Below are 25,545 nucleotides of genomic sequence, written 5' to 3' on the forward strand. Positions count from 1 at the left end.
CAAAAAGGGTCAGCACAGAAGCTGACTGATGTTGATAACATTCCAAGAGGAATGATTTTTTTGACCTGTTTCAGAAAACAAACTGTTCTCAGCATTCTAAAGCACTTCATAAAGGTGTCTTATCTTAAGATACGGTACACGTATATGTAAATAAGTTATAAATTATAACAATCCATTTTACAAATTAGTAAATATGGTCAATCATTGTTTTCTTCTTTCAGGGGTTTTGGGGCCACATCCGGTATGCTTGGGGACTACTTCCAGCTCTGGTTTTGGGAGTGACCCCTGCAAGTGCAAAGGGGACCATTTGATGCTAGAGATCAAATCAGGTCTGCTGCATGCAACATACGCACCATAACCACTAGAGTAGTTCTCTGCCCTCAATAATCACTTTTTTAAAAGCCTAATTCTAGTAACTGCATGTCCATCCAAGTAATAAAATTGTGTTTCTTTGAATATTCTGTGACACAATTTTCAACAATTCAGAACTATCTCCATTAGCCTCCATCTCCTGTGCAATCTGTTTCCCAATCTCTTCTTATCCAACCCAGAGCCCTTCCCACTGTGCTTGTCATTCCTGAACTTGTGGGATTGTATTAGAGGAGGGAGGGAGGGAAAGAGGAAGGGCAAATGTTGATGGAGTCAGTGTTCCTTTTAGTGGACAAAAATGGATAGCATAATTTATTTTCCCTTTCAGTAGATTTCTCACTCATTGAACAAATGAAAAAGTTTATGATGCATATATAATTAAAATGAATATACAATGTGTTATATATTCATTTAATATATTATATATACATGTTTTCTTTCTAACAAATCCTTGATTGCAGATTTTATCAAAAGCTATATATAGTACATGATCATTTGACACTTCAAAGTTCTACTTGGCTAAATTAGCCAGTACTAGAAAGGCTGATGCCCCACCCACCCTTATGTTCCATGTGGCTATTCCCTGTTTGGAGCATCGTTCTACATTATTTACCTAGAATGAGCCTAACTTCCTTCAGTATCAGTGATAGTCCCACATCATTGGGAACTGTCACATCTCCAATGACAAGAGGAATTCTCTACAATATTTTTCTTCAATGGCTTGAACCCAGGCTACTCAGATCATTTGTTCTGAGAAACTCAATACATTGATTTGAATACAAGCTTAAATGCACACAAATCAAATCTAGAATATCTAGTTATTTTAAATGATTGAAATAAACTTTATTTTGTATCTTGTATACTGAGCACTAACTGAGGTTTTAGAAGTGGAAAAACTGCTGAACGGGAGAGCCAGTGAATTATATGCTCTCTTGTAACTTAATGGCAAGCTTTCATCCCAGAAACATAAGGGGATTCTTGAGGCCTGCAGTTGCATTCCTGCCGCTCAGGGTAATCAATAAAATCTGGGGCAGGCAAACCAGATAGGATCATTAGGGATTTGTTCCAGATTGTGAATGTTGGACAAACTGGAAGAATGAAGGTCACATCAAAAGTATGAAGATGAAGAGAGTTAGCTGGGTCATAGAAAGACAGCATGTTGTTGTCATAATCCAGAAGAACTCCCAGACGCTTCAGTTGTGGGGGCACATCCACCAGCATCTCCTTGTTGTTATGTCTCACTATGTAGTTACTGTTGCATCGAGAGAAGACCCATGATGAGGCATTCTTGCCAATCCACTCATTCTTGGGAGCTGATTTGTAGGCAATACCAATTGCATACCTGTCAAACAGCACAAAAGATAGAGAAATAAGCATTTATTAATGATTGGAGCAGTGCAAGACATGACATGGCATATATAAGAAATAGAATACAGGGAGCCGATGAGATTACTACAATAGGTAAGGTGTTTGCCTTGCACGTGGCTGGACTGAGTTTGATCCCCAGCACTACATATGGTCTCCCCAACCCAGTCCTGCCAAGAATGATCCATGAGCTAGGAGGAATAACTGAATACCACTAGGTATAGCCCAAGAAAAAGAAAGAAGTAAAAGAGAGAGGGTGAAGTAAGAAAAGGAAGGAAGGAAGGAAGGAAGGAAGGAAGGAAGGAAGGAAGGAAGGAGGGAGGGAGGGAGGGAGGGAGGGAGGGAGGGAGGGAGGGAAGGAAGGAGGGAAGGAAGGAAGGAAGGAAGGAAGGAAGGAAGGAAGGAAGGAAGAAGGGGAGGGAGAGAGAGAAGGAGGGGATGGAAGGGGAGGGGAAGAGGGGAGAAGAGAGGAGCAGAGAGCAGAGGAGGGAGGGAAGGGAAGGGATAAAATACAGATTTCTTTCTTAATGATACCACTCCATATTTGTAATTAGCAATTAGAGGACTGGAGCAACAGCACAAGGGGTAAGGCATATGCCTTGCACACAGAGAACCTGAATTTGATCCCCAGTATCCCATAAGGTCTCCCAATGCACTACCAGGAGTAATTCCTGAGTGCAGAGCCAGGAGTAACCCCTAGCCTTGCCAGGTGGGGCCCAAAAGCCAAACAAATAAATAGCAGAGTTATATTTATTCAACTTCTAGCCTAGTAGATTCCCCATCATTTACAGAAAAAAAAATGCCCACAAATAAAACTGGCATTTTTTCTGGAGTCATTTTCATCCCATCATTTTTAGAGAAGTGAAGTTCCTAAGAACCTCACAACAAGAGAGAATAGAGAAAATTGGGATCCACGTACCATGTTGAGGAACCCATGACCACTTCCCAGTAGTGGCAGCCACTGTCAATGAATATGTTTCCTGCTGCCCCGTAGCACCCTGTACCACTAAATCTCTCTGGGGTATGACTCTTCTTCAGAGAGCTCTCATCCTTCTCCATTTGTAGTCCATCATTGGAGATCTTCAATTTCTTGTGTGTCATTTTGGGATCCAGTTTAAAAGGTTGGCCTGAGACAAGGAGAAAATACAAAAACATATGAGAACATTTTAAGAAGTCCATCTTTGGACATGCCACTGGCCAAGCAAGTGAAAACAGAGATAGACAAATGGGACTATCTTAAACTAAGAAGCCTCTGCACTTCAAAAGAAACAGTGACCAAAGTACAAAGACAGTCTACAGAATGGGAAAGGATATTCGCCCAATACCCATCCAATAAGGGGTTGATATCAAGGATATAAAAAGCACTGGTTGAATTCCACAGGAAGAAAACATTCAACCCCATCAAAAAATGGGGAGACAAAATAAACAGAAACTTTATCAAAGATGAAATCCGAATGGCAAAAAGGCACATAAGAAAATGCTCTACATCATTAATCAGCAGGGAGATGCAGATCAAAACAACAATGAGATATCATCTCACACCACAGAGATTGGCCCACATCCAAAACAACAAAAGCAACCAGTGTTGGCATGGATGTGGCGAGAAAGGGACTCTGCTTCACTGCTGGTGGGAATGCCGACTGGTTCAGCCCTTTTGGAAAACAGTATGGACGATTCTCAAAAAAATTAGAAATTGCACTCCCCTTTGACCCAGGAATACCACTCCTGGGAATATATCCCAGAGAGGCAAAAAAGGGCAGTTGAAATGACATCTGCACTTCTGTGTTTATTGCTGCACTGTTCACAGTTGCCAAAATTTGGAAAAAACCCGAGTGCCTGAGAACAGATGACTGGTTAAAGAAACTTTGGTACATCTACACAATGGAATACTATACAGCTGTTAGAAAAGATGAAATTTACATACAAGCGGTTCTACATGGAAAGTATAATGCTAACTGAAATGAGCAGAAAGAGAGGGACAGACATAGAAAGACTGCATTCATCTGGGGAATATAAAATAATAGAATGGGAGTTGAACAGCCAAGAATAGTTGAGATAAGTACCAGAAGTTCTGCTCCAGGGCCTGGAAGCTGGTAGCACATGTTGAGGGAAAAGGCAGCTCAGATAGAGAAGGGAACACCAAGTAAAGATGTTTGGAGGACTTGCTCGGGATGCGAGATGCATGCTGAAAGTAGACTATAGACTGAACACGATGGCCACTCAATACCTCTATTGCAAACTACAAGACCCTGAAGGAAACAGTGAGCAAAAGGGAATGCCCTGCCACAGAGGTGGGGCAGGGTGGGGGGGATGGGAGGGATACTGGGATCATTGGTGATGGAGAATGGGCACTGGTGGAGGGATTGGTACTCAATCATTGTATAACTGAAACCCAAGCATGAAAGTTTGTAAGTCTACAACTGTACCTCATGGTGTTTCACTAAAAAAAAGAAAAAAGTCCATCTTTGTCCTCTAGGAATACCACTCTCAAGGCAGCCTCATAGAAGGATCATTCATAGGCCCATACACCTTGCTGGCTCTTTAGATTCCATTAATAAGTCAAACCCAAACCCAGATTTCTCTTTAAAAATGCTGCCAATATGTTGTCCAATTCAAAGGGGTCTCTTAAAACGTCTCACGTTCTCAAAATGTGCTGAGTTCAATGCTTTGTTTCAGAGAATGATTTAGGATTTGAATAGATTTTAGGTGAAGGAGTATTTGAGGTGAGGCAAGGTGAGAGCAATTGAAGCAACTGCTGCTTGGTGGCAACATAAAGGCAAACCGATGGACTGGAGATGTGGCTCATTAGGAAAAGGCATGCCTTGAATATGGCACCGCGAAAACAAACACACACACATAAACAAACTGAGAATTCAACAACAGAACAACGTTTGATCTTCTACAATTGAAATATAATTAACATATAACTAGGAAGAGTCAAATTTTAGAGCCACTGTTCATCAGGCATTACAGAAAACATTAGTTGGCTTCTAGAATTGCATACAACCCAATGACAAAATCGGTTAAACCAGAAGACCAACAGTTGGGTGAGACAAGGGTGTGTTGCAAAAAATGTGGATCTCTGGAACATACTGTTGGTGAACTAATTCTCATTCCCCACTTTTCCCTCTCTTACAATCTTTCTGGCTCAGCTCTTCACACGCTACCTGTCTGAATGCAAGGTTCCGTCCCAGTGGAAAACCAGCAGGACTGTACTACTGTACAAGAAGGGAGACATCCACGACATTGGCAACTATAGCCCAATCTGCCTATTGTTTGTCATCTACAAGCTGTTCACTCGAGTCATCCTGAATAGGATTGGCAGAACACTAGATGAAGGACAACCATGCGAGCAAGCCGGGTTCCGAAAAGGATTCAGCACCATCGACCATATCCACACGATAACCAAGCTCACTGAGGTTTCTCGGGAGTTCAAAATGCCGCTCTGTCTAACGTTCATTGATTTAAAGAAGGCCTTTGATTCTGTTGAAACGGAAGCGGTCATTGAAGCCCTAGCCAATCAGGGCATTCAAACTCAATACATCAGTATCCTCCGTGAGCTGTATTACGTATTCACTACCAGGATCTCACCATTCTACAAAGAAGTGATCATTGATGTCAAGAGAGGGGTTCGGCAGGGTGATACCATTTCACCAAAACCCTTCAGTGCGACCCTCGAGAACATCATGCGACGACTGGAATGGGAAGAAATGGGAGTGAAGATAGATGATCGGCAACTACACCACCTCTGCTTTGCTGGTGACATTGTTCTAATAACACCAAACATTAGCCAAGCGGCACAAATGCTGGCCAACTTTGACCATGAGTGTGGAAAGGTCGGACTACTGCTGAATCTTACGAAGACAATATTTATGAGAAACAGCCTCGTTCCTGATGCTCCATTCGCTCTCAATGGAACGACCATCTCCAAATGCAAGTTATGTGTACCTAGGTCGAGAAGTCAACATGACGAATGACCTGGCACCTGAGTTGCGCAGGAGGAAAAGAGCGGCTTGGAACGCCTTCAAGAGTGCCTAAGAAATAGCTAAGAGGATGAAGAACCTCCTGCTCCGGGCACATCTCTTTGATTCCACTGTTCTTCCTGCACTAACATAGGCCTCAGAGACCTGGGCCCTATGCAAACAGGATGAAAACACTATTCCGGTCTCCCAAAGAGAAACTGAAAGAGCTATGCTTGGAGTATCACGTTTCACTCAAATGAGAGAAAGAATCCAGAGTTCCAACCTCCGTAGATGATCAAGAATCAGGGACACTGTCTTGTTTACCAAGGCGTCAAAAATCAGATGGGCTGGACACATAATGAGATTTAGAGATGACTGCTGGGCTAGAAGCCGTTACCGACTGGATTCCGCGGGATGTCAAAAGACCACGTGGCTGCCCACCTACCAGATGGTCAGAATTCTTCATCAAGATCATGAACGACCAGTTTGAGGTTCTTCGTGTTCCTAGAACGAATAGACGCCATTGGGCTACACTAGCACGTGACAGGGACAAATGGAGACGTTACTGGCGCCCACTCGAGCAAATTGACGATTAATGGGAAGTCAAGTGATCAAGTGACAATCTTTCTGTACAGAGACTAGGAAAGCTAAACATTCTAGCTCCCAACGTCCCTCCTTGTCGCATAAGAGGCTCATAAGATCGAAGCAAATGACGGGTGATTTTGTAAAAGTACCTGTTTTCTTGATTAAAAAAGAATAATCATCATGGACAACAACTCCTTTCCCCATCTTACTCTCTGTAAAGGAATTAACTCCTAGAAAAGTTCGCCGCCATATTGCAGCCATGCAGCAGTAAGTCAACACACACACACACACACACACACACACACACACACACAAGACTCTTGGAATTTTAGGCATCACACAGTTATTTTCCCAACCCTGAACCACCTATCTTCAAATTTCTTGAATGCAAGAGGAAAAAAGAACACTGTTTTAATGATGAACAAATACTGATTGTAAAGCTAAATTTGAGCGCCTGTCCCTTGCATACAAAACCATTCCCAAGCAGCAGATTCTCTGGTAGAAGGATTTTACCAGATCGATTATCATTATCATGAGCTCAGTTGTCATTCAAGCGTGGGGAACTGGGGGAGAAAACACTTCACAAACATCCTGCAAAGTCACCAATTATTTTAACTATCTCTATGTGTCCACATACCTCACAAGGGTGCACACAAACCTGCTCTTCCCAACATAAACTACAACAAAGCAAAGCTTCTCTATCCAGTGCCTCTGTTCTCTGGTACTATTCTGGGGGCTTGCTGAGGGGACTCCCTGGCACCAATGGGAAAATTTCTCTCTCCTTTCAGAGTCATCACAACGTACTGTTTGTCTTGAGTCTGGTAGGTTCGCTGTTCCGGCTGCCTGCTTGGTTTATGGCTTTGACAATGAAGATGTAGCGAGTCCCACTCTGGAGTCCATGCACTGTGTAATGGTTCTGTTTGATGTTTGGCACAATCATCCAGCTATCCACTGAATTATACAGGCCTGTGACATGGGGAAAGACAAAGCATTAACAGGCAAGTCATGGAAACAGGATGAGAAGCACACAAAAATATCATTATATGCCTTCCCTCAGAAGGGACCTCAAAATTAATTTTTTTTCTTTTGAGTCCCACAAGAATTTGTTTCTTTTCTCCCATGAAGCTACAGGTATGCCCAGCTTCTCACTCCTGGCAATGGTAGCCAGAAGTGAAAATCAGAAAATAAAATATTTTCTGCCAAGTGATACCAGATAGGATTCTGTATAAAAATCATAGAATAATCACTTCTGTAGAGTCTCTAGATCTTGATTCCAAAGGTGCAATCCTGTGAGTACTGGATTTCTAGTTTAGGTAGAGTGGTTTCATGAAGCACACAGAAACAGACTCTCAAGGCCAAAAAGACACCTTTGACACTGTATTTCCCTCATTTTACAATTGAAAAAACGAAGATCAAGAAGAGAAAAATTATTTATCCAAACAACTGATGGTGGAGCTGAGAGGAGAAATCTGGTGTCATTAATCCTAGTCCAGTGGTCTCTTCACTACATCACAAGCCACTGGGTGGAAAACAATGTTCTTTGTCTTGCCAATTTAGCGATGCTTTCACAACTTATCACTAAACTCTTTTATTTTTATCTCCTCTCACCCTTACTTCCAAAACTAGCTGGGCTCCAATATCTCATAGGAAAGTCAAGGAGATGACATGATAACCAAACTGCAAGAACATCTCCTCACAACACTATCTAGTTTTACCCTTTCCCCATTATGATTCCATTAGTCACTTGCAACTAGATGGCCCAGGAATACATTATTATCTAGAAACTTCTTTCCTCCCAAATAGTGAAAGGGATTGGAGATCTAAATTTCTCGTTTGAAAACTCCTTAGACCATTAATAGTGACTTAGACAAAAACGTACATAACGAGACATATCATTTGGCTTTTATGAAAAGCAGAATCCACATCCTAGTATGCGGATTATCTAGAGTTCTCTTATCTGTTATCTGCTTTTTAGTTTACCATTTTTCAAACCACAATTCTACCAGAGGGTGGAAAGGGTAAGAAAAATGGGTGGTGAAATTAGTCACCCATATGCAGCTCTAGTAAAATATTAGGGAGTTTGAAAATTGAAAGCAATAATGAGTATTTTCAGAGCAATCTAATCAGGAGCGTTTTATAATTAGTTGGGGAGAGAGGTAGAAGAATTCTAAATTAAAAGTATAAAAAGAAGTACAATGGAGAATAAATAGATATACTGTACAAAGAAAAATAGCTGGTGGAGAGATTCAGTGATTCTCATTAAAGGAAAATAAGAATAAGGCCCCAAAACTGTGATTAAGACCTTGATTTCCAATGTCCCAATGTACAATATAAATTATAAACTGCACATGAAATTTTAATAAAAAGAGGAGGCACATAATCTTCCAGATGTACTTACAGAAATCCAAAACAAACAAACAAAAAAACTTAGCAATGAAGTTTAATGCATCTGTACAAAAGAATGCAGAAGATCTCTATGACTTTATATGGAGTGAGTTCCATGATATACTATCAACTAAAAAGAGCAAGTTTCAAATGAGTGCTTAAAGTAGGATATTTTTAATGCAAAAAAAGACAAATAAGAAAACATAGATTTTTGCCTATATTTATAAAACAACAACAACAGGAAGGGAAAAACAAACCAGGAAAAAAAATGTGATCCATTACCTATAAGGGACAGGGTTACAGGAAAGGAGTTTAAAGGATATGGGTGAGAATGACACTTATCTGTGTATACCTTTTTGGTTCTGTTTTCCATTTGGAGAATATACCATTGTTTTACAAAATCAAAACATTAAAATGAAATCTGTGTGAATGGGTGGGGGGGGGGGGGAGAGGAATAAAAATGGAAGCATACAGAAACAAATGGACCCAACTGCATTTCAAACAAACAAACAAACAAACAAACACAAAAAGGATGCAAGTGGGAGGAGGAGAGCAAACTAATACTGACCCATTGTATGCCATTGTATGTTTTTGTAGGGGTGGGGGCAGAGCAAGTCTGAATCTATTTCATATAAATTACGGAACTATGTAAAGGAGTAGCACTGTGGCACTGTCCTCCCATTGTTCATCGATTTGCTCGAGTGGGCACCAATAATGTCTCCATTGTGAGACTTGGGGTTTTTTTTTTTTGCTTTTTGGGTCACACCTGGAAATGCACAGGGGTCAGTCCTGGTTCTACACTCAGGAACCACCCCTGACTGTGCTCAGGGTACCATATGGGATGCTGGGAATCGAACCCGAGTTGGCCGCATGCAAGGGGAATGTCCTACCCTCTGTGCTATCACTCCAGCCCCCCATTGTGAGACGTTGTTAGTGCTTTTGGCATATCGAATACGCCACGGGGAGTTTTCCAGGCTCTGCCGTGTGGGAGGGATACTCTTGGTAGCTTGCTGGGCTCTCCGAGAGGGACAGAGGAATCAAACCCGGGTCAGCTGCATGAAAGGCAAATGCCCTACCTGCTGTGCTATTGCTCCAACCTATGTAAAGAAGTATATGCCGTAATGTTAATGTGCATGAGGACAATTATGGAATCAGAAACATGCAAACATGGGATAGGAAAGTCAAGAAGAAACCTGCAAGGACAGTACATGCAGTACCCTGAATTGGAAGAACTGGTACAAGCTGGTGATTTCTAAAATATATGTACTTTGTATACATACACACGTATATGCATATGCACAGTATAGTTAAGTATACTACATGTGTGCATATGTTTACGTGAATGGGCACCTGTGTGCTTGTCTTATATTGAGACCTTCGTTTCTAATACCACTGCCCTCAAAGTGAATCTAGGGTTCTTTGAAAACAAAATGGCTTAATTTCAAAGCTGGTAAGGTCAAAACAAGAATAGACCTTTTTGTGGTTTTGTAAAGTAAGGAAGAGAGCAAGCAAATGATGGTAGAATCCAAAGATCCTGGAGCCAACTTGAAAGGCTTCTACCAATTTGAACACAAAGGTAAGAAAATAGTAATTAGTAACCACTGAAAATAGGGAATTCATGAGCCCATACTACGTAGACGAATAAATAAACAAATGGAGGGTGAGGCTCTGGCTTCCAGCAGAGTGCTGGTGTGCCAACTTGTAAATATGGGAGGGAATACTCAGTTGAAAAACCATCATGTTGCAATCATCACAGTAAACACTCCATCTGGCAACAAGGATCCCTGCTAAAACATGAGTGCCGGTGAGATGGGCTTGATTTAGAAGGCGGGATATTTGCATAGTCAAAGGACCACTGCACAATTACTAGTTGCAAAAAAAAAAAAAAGAAGAAAAAGAAAAAATAGCAGCCTCATGGTCAAGACATTGAGCAACACATGAGACCTGGTACTTAAAGTTAACTGTGTGTCTCCCGATGTGATACCCCGAGAAGGTCACAGTATCTGATTTAATATTCCAGTCATTAATGCATACTTGGAACACCATCTCCTGTAGGAGGAAACATTAGACAAACTCGAAATGAGGAAGAATATAACAGAAATGCAAGGGCATTTTTTTAAATTGTCATCAAATAACAAAGAGAGACTGGGAGAATGTTCCATCTTAAAAAGGTTAGACGTGACAAAGACAATACCCAATCGTAGATTATAAAGGACAACATTGGTCCCACTATATCTTATAAAGAATATTAGTGAAAACATGTATTGTGAATTGATAAGTTAGATAAAAGTGTCTATGTTAACTTTTTAAGTGGACAACTGTACTGTGGCTATGTCAGATAGTTTTCTTATTCTGAGAAAAATGTACAGAAGAATATAGGATGCAAGGTCATGATGAGTGCAATTTACTCTTAAATGGCTCGAGAAAAGTAGAGAAGATAAATAAAATGGGGCAAGCTATTAATGGGTGAATCTGAGTAAAGGGTATATGGTATATGGTGTTCCTGTGCAAGCCTTGCAACTTGTCTGTGACTTATTTTTTCGTTTGTTCCTGGGTCACATCAGGTTTAGCTCAGGGCTTTGCCCTGGCTTTGTACACAAGGATCACTCATGGTGGGGCTCGGGGCACCATATGTGGTGCCAGAGTTTGAACCTGGGTCAGCTGGGTACAAGGCAAGTGCTCTACCCACTGTACTATCTCTCTGGTCCCTGGTCTATAATTTGTAAAATTCACACTGTCACTGTCCTCCCATTGTTCATCGATTTGCTCAAGTGGGCCCAGTAACATCTCCATTGGAGACTTTGTTGTTACTGTGTTTGGCATATCGAATACATCACGGGTAGCTTGCCAGGCTCTGCCGTGCGGGTGAGATACTCTCGGTAGCTTGCCGGGCTCTCCGAGAGGGGCGGAGGAATTGAACTCGAGTCGGCAATGTTGGCTGCGTGCAAGGCAAACGCCCTTCACAAAAGGAAAATAATACTCCTCCTGATATCACTGAGACTTGGTGAGATGGGGTTTCCAATTGAATCATGGTATGGACATTTACACCTGGTTTAAAAGGAAATCCGAACAATGGAAATCTAAGAACTTGAGTTTAAATGAATGACGAAAGTTTGCATGAGAATGAAAAAAGGGGTAATAGAGGTTGTAAGCAGGATATAGAGCCCGGCAAGCTACCGAGAGTATCTTGCCCACGCGGTAAAGCTTGGCAAGCTCCCTGCGACATATTCGATATGCCAAACACAGTAACAAGTCTCACAATGTTACTGGGCCCACTCAAGCAAATTGATGAAGAGCGGGAGGACCGTGACCATGACCGTGATGGGGGGGTCTATTGCAGTGCTGGGGCTCAATCCCAGGCCTGCACACATGCAATGTAAGTGCTGTACCACTGACCTTGCTGTGGTAGCATATTCTAGGCTATCTGGCCAGACAGAGTTTACTGCCAGTGCTGTTGTACTATGAAACAAAATATTAAATCCAAGGAAAGATCTACAGGAAAGGGGAAGGCATTCATTTCAATATATATTGAAACTCTCATGAAGCTAATAGCATCATCTGAAGCATTACTTGTTAGCCAAGATTTCAAATCTTAGAAGAGGTAGGAGGTAGTTAAAAATAAAGAGAGTTCAAAGAAATAAGGACACCACTTCTCCAGCCTAAATTTTTACAAGAAAGGAACAAACTTCTGATTATAGAAGTTATAATATCTATAAAATTATTATGGAAGCTGGAACAATAGTAACGCAGGTAAGGCACTTGCCTTGCAAGCTGCCCACCAGGTTCAATCTCTAGCATCCTATATGGTCTCCTGAGCATTTCTAAGAGTAATTCATGAATGCAGACCTAAGCCCTGTCTGATGTTGCCCTTAAACAAAACAAAACAAAACAGAAGTTTTGTTACTGTTGAATAATGAAAAAAATCATGGAGATGGAATAGATATTAGGAAAACAATGGAAGGGATTTAAGTATAACAACAAAAAACAACACTGTCGTGCCATTGTTCATCTATTTGCTCGAGCAGGTCCAGTCATGTCTCCATTTTGAGACGTGTTACTGTGTTTGGCATTGCTGCACGGGTGAGATAGCTTGCTGGGCTCTCAGAGAGGGGTGAGGAATCGAACCTTGGCTGCACGCAAGGCAAACGCCATACTGCTGTGCTATGGCTCTAGCCCTTAAGTATGTTAATTGGAGAAATACAATTAACATTCAAGTGATATTCACATGTTTAAATTTTTGCATAAATGTAAGAATCAGGAACAAAAACACGTACTTTTGGGTATTTTTATCTTCAGTGCTCTATTTTCAAGCATCAGAGAGAAGGTATTTTTTAAAGAACAAATATAATTTTTTGCTTGATGAAAATATACTCTTTATACTCATTAAAATTATTCAGAAAGAGAGCTGGAGCAATAGCACAATGAGTAGATGTTTGCCTTACACGTGGCCGACCTGGGTTCGATTCCCAGCATCCCAAATGGTCCCCTGAGCAGTGCCAGGGGCGATTCCTGAGTGCAGAGGCAGGAGTAACCCCTGTGCATCAGTGGGTGTGACCCAAATAGCAAAAAAAAAATATTCAGAAAGAAAATAAATAAACTTAAAAAAGAAATTATAATATCTATACACAATGGAATCATACTCAGCTATAAGAAAAGACAAAATCTTGCCTTTTGCTACAACATGGATGAAACTAGAGGGTGCTATGTTGAAGTGAAATAAGTCACAGGGAGAAAAACAACTACCAGATGGATCTCATCCAAATACACTCTATAAAGAAACAAAACAAGGGGCTGCAGCAATAACACAGCAGGTAGAGTGTTTGCCTTGCATGCGGCCGACCCAGGTTCAACTCCTCTATCCCTCTTGGAGAGCCTGGCAAGCTACCGAGAGTATCTCACCAGCACTCAAAGCCTGGCAAGCTCCCCATGACGTATTCCATATGCCAAAAACAGTAACAAGTCTCACAATTTGTTTTGGGACATTATTGGTGCCCGCTCAAGCAAATTGATGAACAACGAGAGGACAGTGCTACAGTGCTATCTGTTTAGATTCAAGTTGTTTTTTTTAAAAGGTCTACTGAGTACAGAACCAGGAGTAACCCCTGTGCATCGCCGGGTGTGACCCAAAAAGCAAAAAAAAAAAAATCTTAAAAGAAACAAAACAAGAATCCAAAGAAAACAAACCCTTGGATTCTTACAATAGAACTGAGGTTACCAAGTGGGGGGTAAGGAGAGGAGTTGTGGGTTGGGGAGGATCAGGAAGGGCTAAAAGTGGCATCAGGAGAGTCATGGAGGGACTGGCACTTTGGTAGTGGCAGTGCAGTAACTTGGTACATCAAAAGCATAAATAGTAGCACTATTATAACTATGTTATCTCAATAATAAATGAAATTTCAGAATAAAAGTGATATTCTTGGCATATTTTTGGAGGGGGGAAGGTTTGGGGACACATACTGCTGTGCATACGGGAATATATTGAATTATGAGATCGAACTCAGGTTAGTTGGATGCAAGGCAAGTGCCTTACATACAGTACTATTTCTCTGGCCCCACAACTTTCTGATTGGCTATAGTGCCAAGATAAAACAATTTTTATTGAGACATGAATAAAAAGAAATATCAAAGGAAAAGAACTCTCAGACCTGCTGTATAGTTAAGAGAAGAGGGTCAGATGGGCAGGTAGGATGGAGACCCACTCTCTTCATAAATATTTATTCCCAGTAAAACAGTTAGATCTTATTTGCCCATTGCCATTTAGCAAATAACGTCCCCTGGTCTATTTATTCCTCTCTACCAATTATCAGAGGCAGACATTAGGCAGACCGGGAGGGAAGGAAAATATATTGAAAGGCAGAGAGATGCTGGAAGGAGTCAAAATGAACCAGATTAAATGTTAATATGGTTAAAGCTGTATTTCAGTTGAGATACTTGTCTAGCAACAGAATCGGGAATACCTAGGGATCTCAGCCAACTCTGCTTTGTGCACACTTAGTAGACAATGTTTCACTAGAAAAAATAAATATAGGACAAGGGGTCAGCACCTAATTTTGAGAAAAACAACCCTGCTTTCTTCTATGGGGGGAGTGCTGGGTTCACGTACCAGACAGCACATTGATCAATAGCAATGTGTCCATAAAAAGAACACCAAGACAAGAGAGGGCGTGAACCTTGTCACAAGAGGAAAAATTCAAAGAATTGTGCCTGGGAAAGAATAAATCTAGAAGGGACATAAGAGATAGGTAAACTTATCTGAAGAGTTGTCCTATGAACAATGGATTAATTAATGAGGCACAGAAAGCCAGGACTAGGACCAATTGGTAGCCGTGATTTAATTCTAGGAGCATTAAAATGAAGCATGTCTCAAGGCTTATATCCAAATTTTGTCTCTATGAACTTAGAGATCTTAACAAATTCATATAACTTGAGTCTCAGTTTCTTAATCTACAAAACAGAATTCAAATCTATTTCATGTGTACTAAATGAAATACAGTATGCAGGAGTGACTGCAATTAGCAAAGAGTAATGGGCATGCCAATTTTTGTTGTCAGAACCATTTGCTAGAAGGAGGAATTGGGCCTTTTATAAAGAAACACTGACAACTATTTATTGCTGCACAACAATTCAACGAGCCATTTTGGTTAGATGTGCACATTCCATCACAGAAGCGTTCGGGCAGAGTCAGACCGATCATCTACAAGTTGTTTGGTAATAAAGCTTAGACTCAGTAACTTCCAAGGTTCCTTCCAATTCTGACTTGCCATCCTATTACTGTGAAGAATCATCTTTTTTTTAAACAAAGCTAGATATCTTTGAAAAAAACAGATAACAACCATTAGATCTTTGTTACTTTGGGGACTTATTCCCGAATTCCCAGGAAGCAGCATACTTTCTGACTGTGACTTTCCAGAGCAGAAGAGACAGTAAAATCATTATGGCCAAGAGGTTTTGGAGCTTGTGATCTCATAGCCTAAAGAAACTGCTAGTAACACAGTTGCTAGGCCAACTGGCTTATATTAGAGATGCACGAGGCAAACGTTTTTTATAATATGACCCCTAAAAGTTCCCATCCCCTCCCTCAGTCAGCAATCTTCTCCCTGAATTTCCAGGAAGCAGGAAAAATGGTCTACAGGAGGTTCTTATGGGGAAACTTTCATGAGGCTTGTGAAGACAGATGCACAAAAACACACAAAAATAAAGATTACAGAACATGCTGACTTGGATCTATGTACATGCCATTTTAGAGTGGGACTAAGTTCCAGTCTTGAATCTGAGTTTAAATTGGCTTTCATTCCCACAGTGGATGGAAAGGAATTGGCAGCTGGATCCCTCTTGTCTGGCCAAAATTCCTACTGTGCCCTGTATTGCTCAAAATTGATCAGAAAGGTGAATTTGAACATTTAAGTTAAAATATCATTCATTTTGTAGTCCCCTGAGATGCTGTCTATATTTGCTTTCATTTTTAGAGGAAAGGGAGACGGGGAAAAGGGAAGAATGACTGTGGCTGGAGACATATCAGTGTATTTGCTAATGAAAAGGACTACAGCAAAGGAAATAGTAGGAAGTTAAATGTATAAATAAATGTATTGTACCGTGATAGTACAGTGGAACAAGAGAGAAAGTGAGAGATGTTCACACACATATTAGCAATGATGGTGGTTGAGCTTCCCCCAAATTAATTCTGAGCTGTGTGATGACTTGGGAGAGTGAAATGATATGGATGAATGAAGAAAAGGGTCAGGATTATATAAAGCAATGGGAGTGGCCACAGTGATTGCCCAGGAAGTGAAATACACAACTTGCTTGTCTGTCATTAGTCAGGTTTGTACAATGTCCTGAGGGAGCTTACACTGTCTATGAAACACTATACTAAACAACCTAACATGTCTTACAAACACTTGCCTCGTGGCGCCCCGGCCAATCTTGAGCAGCTTACTGCTTCCTTACATTTCCTTATCTCTGGCCACAGGCCCCAACTACACCATGACTTACTGATGAAGTTAGCCTGGCCAGTGAATATGGTGTACTGAAGCTCATAGGAGCTGATGCTGAATTCATCATCTGAGATCCAGTGGACGGTAATGGTGTCGTGGGAGGCAGTACAGAGTTCCTCTCGGATAGATGGTGGGTTTGGGGCTGAAAGGAAAGGTGGAGAAGGTAAGAAAAGCATATTCTCTGTCCTGGAATATTTACAATTGTTACAAGTGCTGACTGACCCAAAGTCTTTTGGGGAAAGATTTGCAAGCATTCAAGCATGCTGTCAAGACAGTCTAATCTGCCTGTAAAAATACATACGTATATATTTGAGCAAAGTGGTCTCACAATTTTCTCATTAGATGACAATCAATATATTTTTAGTGTGGGGAAGGTGTATCCTTGGTTGATTTGGGGGACATAACGGGCAGTGCTCAGGGCTACTTCTGGCTCTGGGATTGTTTCCAGTGGTGCTCAAGGGGCCATGTGGTATGGGGAATTGAACCTGGGGCTCCCACATGCAAAGCATGTCCTTTGAGACAAGCAGTGTCTAGAAAGTCAGGGCTCCTTCCTGGAATTTTTGGCCAACCAGACAGGCGGTTCAATGTGAGAACTGGAGGATGTGATGCTGCTTGGGCCCTGCAACACCAGGCTGGGAAACTCTGGTGGCACTTGCGGTCTCAAGGGTTATACTCAGTGATGCTCAGGGATTGAATCTGGGTTGGCCATATGCAAAATATGCATCTTAACTCCTATACTATTTCTCTGGTACCTCATTTTTTAAAATTTTAAAGTGTTTTATTATATTTTTGGGAGTATATCAAATCCAGATTAATAGGATTTTCCTCATTTGTAAATGTGGTGACAATTTTCTCAGATTTTTGTGAGGATCAATGATATAAAATTAATATATAGTCTGGCACAGGGTATTTGATGAATGAGAGCTATTTAAATCTTTTACTAAATATACACAAAAGCACATAGTTATTCTGTATTTTTTCTCATGAAATGATCTTTCAGTAATCCTGAAGTACTTGCAATCAGACAATTGTAGCCCTCATTTTCTAAAATTATCTGCAAGTTATTTTTTATAATTTTCTTCCTACTATGCTAATTCTTCAATTTACTTAAAACCATTTGAGTGGAACCTGTACCATGTGGAGCATTCTCTAATGTTTCCTAATTGCCACCCGAGTCCTACCTCCATAAAAGTGATATTCTGTGGGATCACAGAGATAGTACAGTGGCTAAGGCACTTGATTTGCCTGGCACCAACCCAGGTTCAATCTCCAGCACTGCATATGGTTTCCTTAGCCTTACCAAAAGTGATCCCTGAACACAGATCCAGGAATAAGCCCTGACCACAATAAGGTACAGCTCCAAAATGAAAAGAAAGTGATACCGAAAGACTTATATGGAAAATTCACCAGTAATTTAGCTTTCTACCTTAAAATATATGTGGGGTATATACTTAAAGGTAAATACAATATATATCTATATGTATTTATATGTATATATAATCTACCTCCAGAAATATTTGACATATCATTTTTATTTTCCATTACATAAACCAAAATAATTCAACGGTAAAAGTACATGTGCCACTGAAAAGGTTAGAAATGCACTTTGTTATAAATATTGTCCTTTTCTGATTATTATTTTAGAGTAAAAGCACATGAAAAGAAAGGGACTAAAATAGTAAGGAAAGCACAGTATTTCCACACCTGTCAAATAATCGAGCCCTTCCAGCAGTTTCTTTTCTCTGGAAAAATCCAAAGCAAAATTTTCAAAGGCATCATTAAAATTGATGTCTGGAATCAGAACTTGAGAGGATGCAGTTGCCATAGCGACCCTGGAAAAGAGAAGAGTACATCAATATACTTCAAAATAGTTCTGAAACCTTTATCCAGTGTTTGATTTCTGATTTTAAAGGGTGAAATAAACAATGCGTAGGGCTTGATTCATTAAGTGAAAAATATCTGTGCTTTTCCAGTGGAAACCATTTCAATTTTAATCATGAGGAACCAATTAAGTTAGAGCATATTTATTCGCATATGTTCATCCCTTAAACATACTCCTCTATCCTGTCTTAATTTTGAGAAGTAAATAGAGGATTTTTTCCCTTCTGCATCATTTTCCATCTGGCAGGCAGCATCAAAACTAGACCTCTGAAGACAGGCTTGGTAGGAGCAATTTGACAGATCTTTTTTCTTCTGGGTTTTATGATAAACAAAAAGTCGGCATACTGTGGCTGTGTTCAAACCTTTCCCGCAATACTGTACTCTGTTGGATCCTTTATAACATTTACATCTAATGTTGTTATTCATTTTCCCAACTAATTCAAAGATTCTCGAGAGTTTAAACTTTGTATATTTTATCTTCCGTGGCCTCTAACATACTGTTGAACACATAGTGAACAAATAACTGTATGAATAACTTATATAACTGTATATATTAACATAATCACAGTCACGGTCCTCCCGTTGTTCATTGATTTGCTCGAGCAGACCCAGTAACGTCTCCATCATGAGACTTCTTGTTACTGTGTTTGGCATATCGAATATGTCACGGGGAGCTTGCCAGACTTTGCTGTGCAGGCGAGATACTCTCGGTAACTTTCCTGGCTCTCCGAGAGGGGCGGAGGAACCGAACCTGGCTTGGCCAGGCCAGCTCTGTGCAAGGCAAATGCCCTACCACTGTGCTATCACTCCAATCCATTAACATAATATGGGGCACTTAATATATACAAGGCAGTATGCATGTACTTTACATACATTTTCTAATATGTTTTTTACCATAGCCCTATGGACTTACTAAGCACAATTAATGTGCAAGACACTAGGGACAGACAGAATAATATTTGGTCATGAGTTGCCCTTACACTTAGACCATAGATCACGAAGGAGAAAGGTATTAATAAGGCAATAGAGGTTTTACTAAATATTACTTGATTTTCATAGTGGCCTCCCCAGCAGAGTTTGGGACCACCAAAACCACTCCCAGTGATATTTAGCAATGGTGTGGGCCTGATGGCTCAGTGCTCAGGCCTAGTGATACAGTGCTGTCTGGGCTCATAAGTGCCAGGGAACCTCCTGGCAATGTTTGCAAGGCCATGACATGCTCTGGTTCAGTCCTGGGTTTTGCACATGGGTTTCACCCCCGCTTTGCACTACCTTCCTGGACACCACCCAATATCGAAAGAACTTAAGCCTAGTCTCCTCAGATTCTTCAAAAAATTCCAAGAAGGAACACTTCCAGACATATTTTATGAGGCCAACAATATTCAGATGCCAAAACAGCCAAGGACATTACCAAAAATGGAAAACCACAGTCCATTATTTTTAATGAACACAGATGTAAAATTCTCTAAAATTACTAGTAAATTGAATTCAACAATGCTTCAAAATGAAAATGCCACATGACAAAGAGGGACGTGCTTAGTCCAGGCAGGCAAGATAAAATACACTACGATCAATGTAATACACTATGTGAATAAAAGGAAAGGAAAAAATCATATGATATTAATAGATGCTGAGATTTGGTGGATGGTTGGAAGTAGTTACAGCTGGAGAGAGACTTTAAGGTATCTAGGCATGAGCTGATAGTAAAGTGATGATAGGAGAGCAAACAAAACAGAAAGTTAATTTATAAAACAAAAACGGCCAGCATATATTTAAAAATCCAACTACATGAAAAGCCAAAGAATGGTCAGAACAATAGTAGGTAGTACTATTAGAACTAATAGTGGATAGGGTGCTTGCCTTTCACGCAGCTGGCTTAGGTTCAATCCCTAATATCCCATATGGTACCCTAAGCACCATCAAGAGTGAGCCCTGAGTGCAGAGCCTGGAATAAGCTGGGTGTGACCCAAACACACAAATAAACAGACAACAAGTCCATGACATATTAAGTTTCAAATGAGGATATAAATTTCAAATGAGTATATAATGCAAAACATGTAGTATTCAAACCTTATGTTTGAACACTATACTCCTAAATGTAAATACTAGCTGTAGACTAAGAATGAATTAAATTATATTGGATTGGAGACAGTACAGAAAGAGAGAGAGCAAGTGAGAGAGAGAAGTATCTATCATACAGACAGGCTGGGGAGGGTGGCAGGAGGGAAACTGGGAACACTGGTGGTAGGAAATGTACACTGGTGAAGGGACATTGTATGACTGAAACCCAATCGTGTACAATTTTGTAACTGTGTTTCTCATGGGGATTCAATAATATTTTTATTTTAAAAAGTAGTAAAGAATAAATTATATTGGATTTTATGTGAGAGTGTCTGCTTGTGCACCTTTGTGCTCCTTTATTTGAATTCTATTAGGTATAGAATGTCATTTATAATGAGAGTGAATGCTTTTCCCAATCAAAAGTCCATTTTAACTCATTGCTTTGCCTTAATGTAATACAATGAATAATGATGAAGAAGAATATCAGAATCTCTGAGAGACAAGTACTATTTATACTTAAGTTGGGAATATGGTTTGCAAACCATACCACATATATCTCTCTGTTCCTCTTATGTCATAGGCTATACCTGTGCCTCTGGAAAAATAAAAAAGGTTTAGAGAGAGATTTTGAAGTCATGAACACCTAGAACAGAACTGAAGCACTGAAAGAAAGTACAGTTATAACAGGAATCATTTATACTGGGAAAAGAAAATAACAAGTTCCAGGGAACATAGCATCGAAACGATGGGTCAAAGAAGAGCTGCTCAAAAAGACAAAAGTAAGCAGAAGGTAGGTAGCAAGAAAACCAAGCATATTCAGGGAAGCAAAAAGCAGAGAGTTAAAATAAAGCCAGTCTGTAGCAAGAGGCTATTGAGAAATCAATGTAAGACCAAAACAGTAAAATCAAACCAAAAACATCTAGTATATAAAAACAAGGTGTTCATTTGTTGAACTTGGAACAATATTTTCAATAGTGCAGTTGTAGAAGACATTTTAAAAGAGTTGAAGCGTGGGGATGATTAAATTATTATAAATATACATATATACATATATTCTGTTGAGACGGAAGCGGTCATGGAAGCCCTAGCCAATCAGGGAGTACAAACTCAATACATCAGGATCCTTTGTGAGCTCTATTGCGGATTCACTACCAAGATCTCACCATTCTACAAAGAAGTAATCATCCATATCAAGAGAGGAGTTCGGCAGGGTGATACCATTTCACCAAAACTCTTCAGTGCCACCCTCGAGAACATCATGCGACGACTAGAATGGGAAAACATGGGAGTGAAGATAGATGGTCGGCAACTACACCACCTCCGCTTTGCTGATGACATCATTCTAATAACACCAAACATCAGCCAAGCAGCACAAATGCTTGCGGACTTTGACCGTGAGTGTGGAAAGGTTGGACTACAGCTGAATCTTACGAAGACAATGTTTATGAGAAACAGCCTTGTTCCTGACGCTCCATTCGCTCTCAACGGAACCACCATCTCCGAATGCAACAGTTATATATACTTAGGTCGAGAAATCAACATGATGAATGACCTGGCACCTGAGTTACGCAGGAGGAAGAGAGCGGCTTGGAATGCCTTCAAGAGCATTGAAGAAATAACTAAAAGGACAAAGAACCTCCAACTACGAGCACATCTCTTTGATTCCACTATTCTTCCTGCATTAACATATGCCTCAGAGACCTGGACCCTACGAAAACAGGATGAGAACACTATTCGGGTCTCTCAAAGAGGAATCGAAAGAACTATGCTTGGAATATCACGATTCACTCAAATGAGAGATAGAATCCGGAGTTCTGATCTTCGTCAACGCTCAAGAATCAGAGACGCTGTCTCATTTGCCAAGACATCAAAAATCAGATGGGCTGGACATGTAATGAGGTTTACAGACAACCGCTGGACTAGAGCCATTACTGATTGGATTCCACGAGACATCAAAAGATCACGTGGACGCCCACCTATAAGATGGTCAGACTTCTTCGTCAAGACCCTAAATGATCGGTTTGAGGCTCTACATGTTCCTAAAACGAACAGATACCATTGGGCTACGCTAGCACGCAACCGTGATGAATGGAGACGTTACTGGCACCCGCTCGAATAAATCGATGAATAACGGGGATTAAGTGATTAAGTGATTAAGTGGTACATATATTATGAAATGTGATATGTTCTCCCTTCCGAAATACAACATGCCATCTCGTTGGTAAAGAAACAAAGAGCACCTGGCCCAGACAAGATCAGACCTGAACACCTGAAGAACTTACCATCAGTACTCATCAATACATTGGCTCGGCTCTTCACACGCTACCTGTCTGAATGCAAGTTTCCATCCCAATGGAAAACCAGCAGGACTGTACTACTATACAAGAAGGGAGACATCCACGACATTGGCAACTATTGCCCGATCTGCCTATTGTCTGTCATCTACAAACTGTTCACTCGAGTCATCCTGAATAGGATTAGCAGAACACTAGATGAAGGACAACCATGTGAACAAGCCGGATTCCGAAAAGGATTCAGTACAATCGACCATATCCACACGATTACTAAGCTCATTGAGGTTTCTCGGGAGTTCAAGATGCCGCTCTGTCTAACGTTCATTGATTTAAAGGAGGCCTTTGATTCTGTTGAGACGGAAGCGGTTATGGAAGCCCTAGCCAATCAGGGCGTACAAACTCAATACATCAGGATCCTTCGTGAGCTCTATTGCGGATTCACTACCAAGATCTCACCATTCTACAAAGAAGTAATCATCCATATCAAGAGAGGGGTTCAGCAGGGTGATACCATTTCACCAAAACTCTTCAGTGCCACCCTCGAGAACATCATGCGACGATTGGAATGGGAAGGAATGGGAGTGAAGATAGATGGTCGGCAACTACACCACCTCCGCTTTGCTGATGACATCGTTATAATAACACCAAACATTAGCCAAGCGGCACAAATGCTGAACGACTTTGACCGTGAATGTGGAAAGGTCGGACTACAGCTGAATCTTACGAAGACAGTGTTTATGAGAAACAGCCTTGTTCCTGACGCTCCATTCGCTCTCAACGGAACCACCATCTCCGAATGCAACAGTTATGTATACCTAGGTCGAGAAATCAACATGATAAATGACCTGGCACCTGAGTTGCACAGGAGGAAGAGAGCGGCTTGGAATGCCTTCAAGAGCATTGAAGAAATAACTAAAAGGACAAAGAACGTCCAGCTACGAGCACATCTCTTTGATTCCACTGTTCTTCCTGCATTAACATATGCCTCAGAGACCTGGACCCTACAAAAACAGGATGAGAACGCTATTCGGGTCTCTCAAAGAGGAATCGAAAGAACTATGCTTGGAATATCACGATTCACTCAAATGATAGAATCCGGAGTTCTGATCTTCGTCAACGCTCAAGAATCAGGGACGCTGTCTCATTTGCCAAGACATCAAAAATCAGATGGGCTGGACACGTAATGAGGTTTACAGACAACCGCTGGGCTAGAGCCATTACTGATTGGATTCCATGGGACATCAAAAGATCACGTGGACGCCCACCTACAAGATGGTCAGACTTCTTCGTCTAGACCCTGAATGATCGGTTTGAGGCTCTGCATGTTCCTAGAACGAACAGATACCATTGGGCTACGCTAGCACGCAAACGGGATGGATGGAGACGTTACTGGCACCCGCTCGAGTAAATCGATGAATAACGGGGATTAAGTGATTAAGTGATGAAATGTGATTAAATGACAAAGAATATAAATAAACCTATGAGGGCAAAGAAAAATGGAGAAAACAATGCCATTCAGTAACAGACCATCAAAAGTGTCTGGAAGCAAGAGAAATGGATGCATGGTAACCAATATCACACCAGAGAAAGGTGGGCCAGGAAGCCAATGACATCAAACTGATTTCATGTCACAAACAATTTATAGTTTGCACGAGGAACATCTAGAATTCCAGAACCACGGAAGCACAGACTACCCAGGCTCCTTCCTCATGCTGGCGAGAGATGTGAAGTTTCTGTCTGCTTACATTTGACACTATGTACTTTTAAAAAGTCTTCAATCCTTCAGCTTTTTCCTTTCCTGACTCTCAGAACAGCAACTTGTGCCATTCATTGCCTAATAGAAGTAGGATTTGAGTGAATTCCTTCTATGGTAAACTGACCAAGGAGAAAACACCTAAGAACTGAGATGGGCTCTCCACAAAAATCTGCCATTATAAAAAAGTTGACAAAGCAGCAAACTGTCCCCATTCCCTTGATATCTGACTGACTTTTTAGGTCTTAATTTTAAACAGACAGCCCAGAGGTTATCAGACAGACAGAACTGAGGAATCAAGAAATTTGTAGGAAAACCAAGACAATGACAATATAGACCTTAGAAGAAACATATTTTCTTATTTGTATTTCGTGCCACACCCAACCAGATGCTTAGGGCTTACTCTTGGCTCTGTGGTCAATGATCACTTCTGGAAGGGCTCCAAGGACCATACTTGGTGCTGGGGATTGATATCAGGTCATCTATATTCAAGGCAACTGTTCAACCCACTGTATTCCTCACTACCCCTAGAAGAAACTTTTCAAATGATAATTAACACCCTCTAGAGAGAGATAGAGTACAGTAGATACGACAACTCCCTTGCATGTGGCTGACTCCGATTCCATCCTTGCAACCACATAGGGACTCCTAATTCTCAACAGGAGTGATCCCTGAGTGTAGAGCCAGTAGTATGCCCTGAGACCACGAGGTGTGGCCCAAAACCAAATAAAAATCAGAGGGAAAATCTAAGATGGCCAACATATACTTAGAATCCCAGAAAGAGGGGTGATACAAAATAAAGTTGAGGGGGATATTAACAAATAATATTCTTAAATTTCCCAGAAAAGATATTCACTACTGTTCATATTGAAAGACCCACTGAGTGCCTAACAAAAAAC

General features: G+C 40.8%; 1 protein-coding gene across 1 annotated transcript in view; it reads right to left on the bottom strand.

Moving 5' to 3' along the window:
* Positions 1 to 218: 218 nt before the first annotated feature.
* MID2 (midline 2) overlaps positions 219 to 25,545 on the bottom strand; it is a 111,423-nt gene continuing 86,096 nt past the window's right edge. The window contains exons 5-9 of the mRNA XM_056125774.1: positions 18,362 to 18,489; positions 16,656 to 16,799; positions 7,086 to 7,247; positions 2,654 to 2,861; positions 219 to 1,711 (exon numbers count right to left, since the gene is read on the bottom strand). Of these exons, the coding sequence (XP_055981749.1) occupies positions 1,309 to 1,711; positions 2,654 to 2,861; positions 7,086 to 7,247; positions 16,656 to 16,799; positions 18,362 to 18,489 (1,045 nt within the window). The 3' untranslated portion in view covers positions 219 to 1,308. The remainder of the gene's footprint in view (positions 1,712 to 2,653; positions 2,862 to 7,085; positions 7,248 to 16,655; positions 16,800 to 18,361; positions 18,490 to 25,545) is intronic.

The sequence above is a fragment of the Sorex fumeus genome, unplaced genomic scaffold (assembly GCF_029834395.1).
Source record: "Sorex fumeus unplaced genomic scaffold, SorFum_2.1 ptg000058l, whole genome shotgun sequence".
Taxonomy (NCBI): domain Eukaryota; kingdom Metazoa; phylum Chordata; class Mammalia; order Eulipotyphla; family Soricidae; genus Sorex; species Sorex fumeus.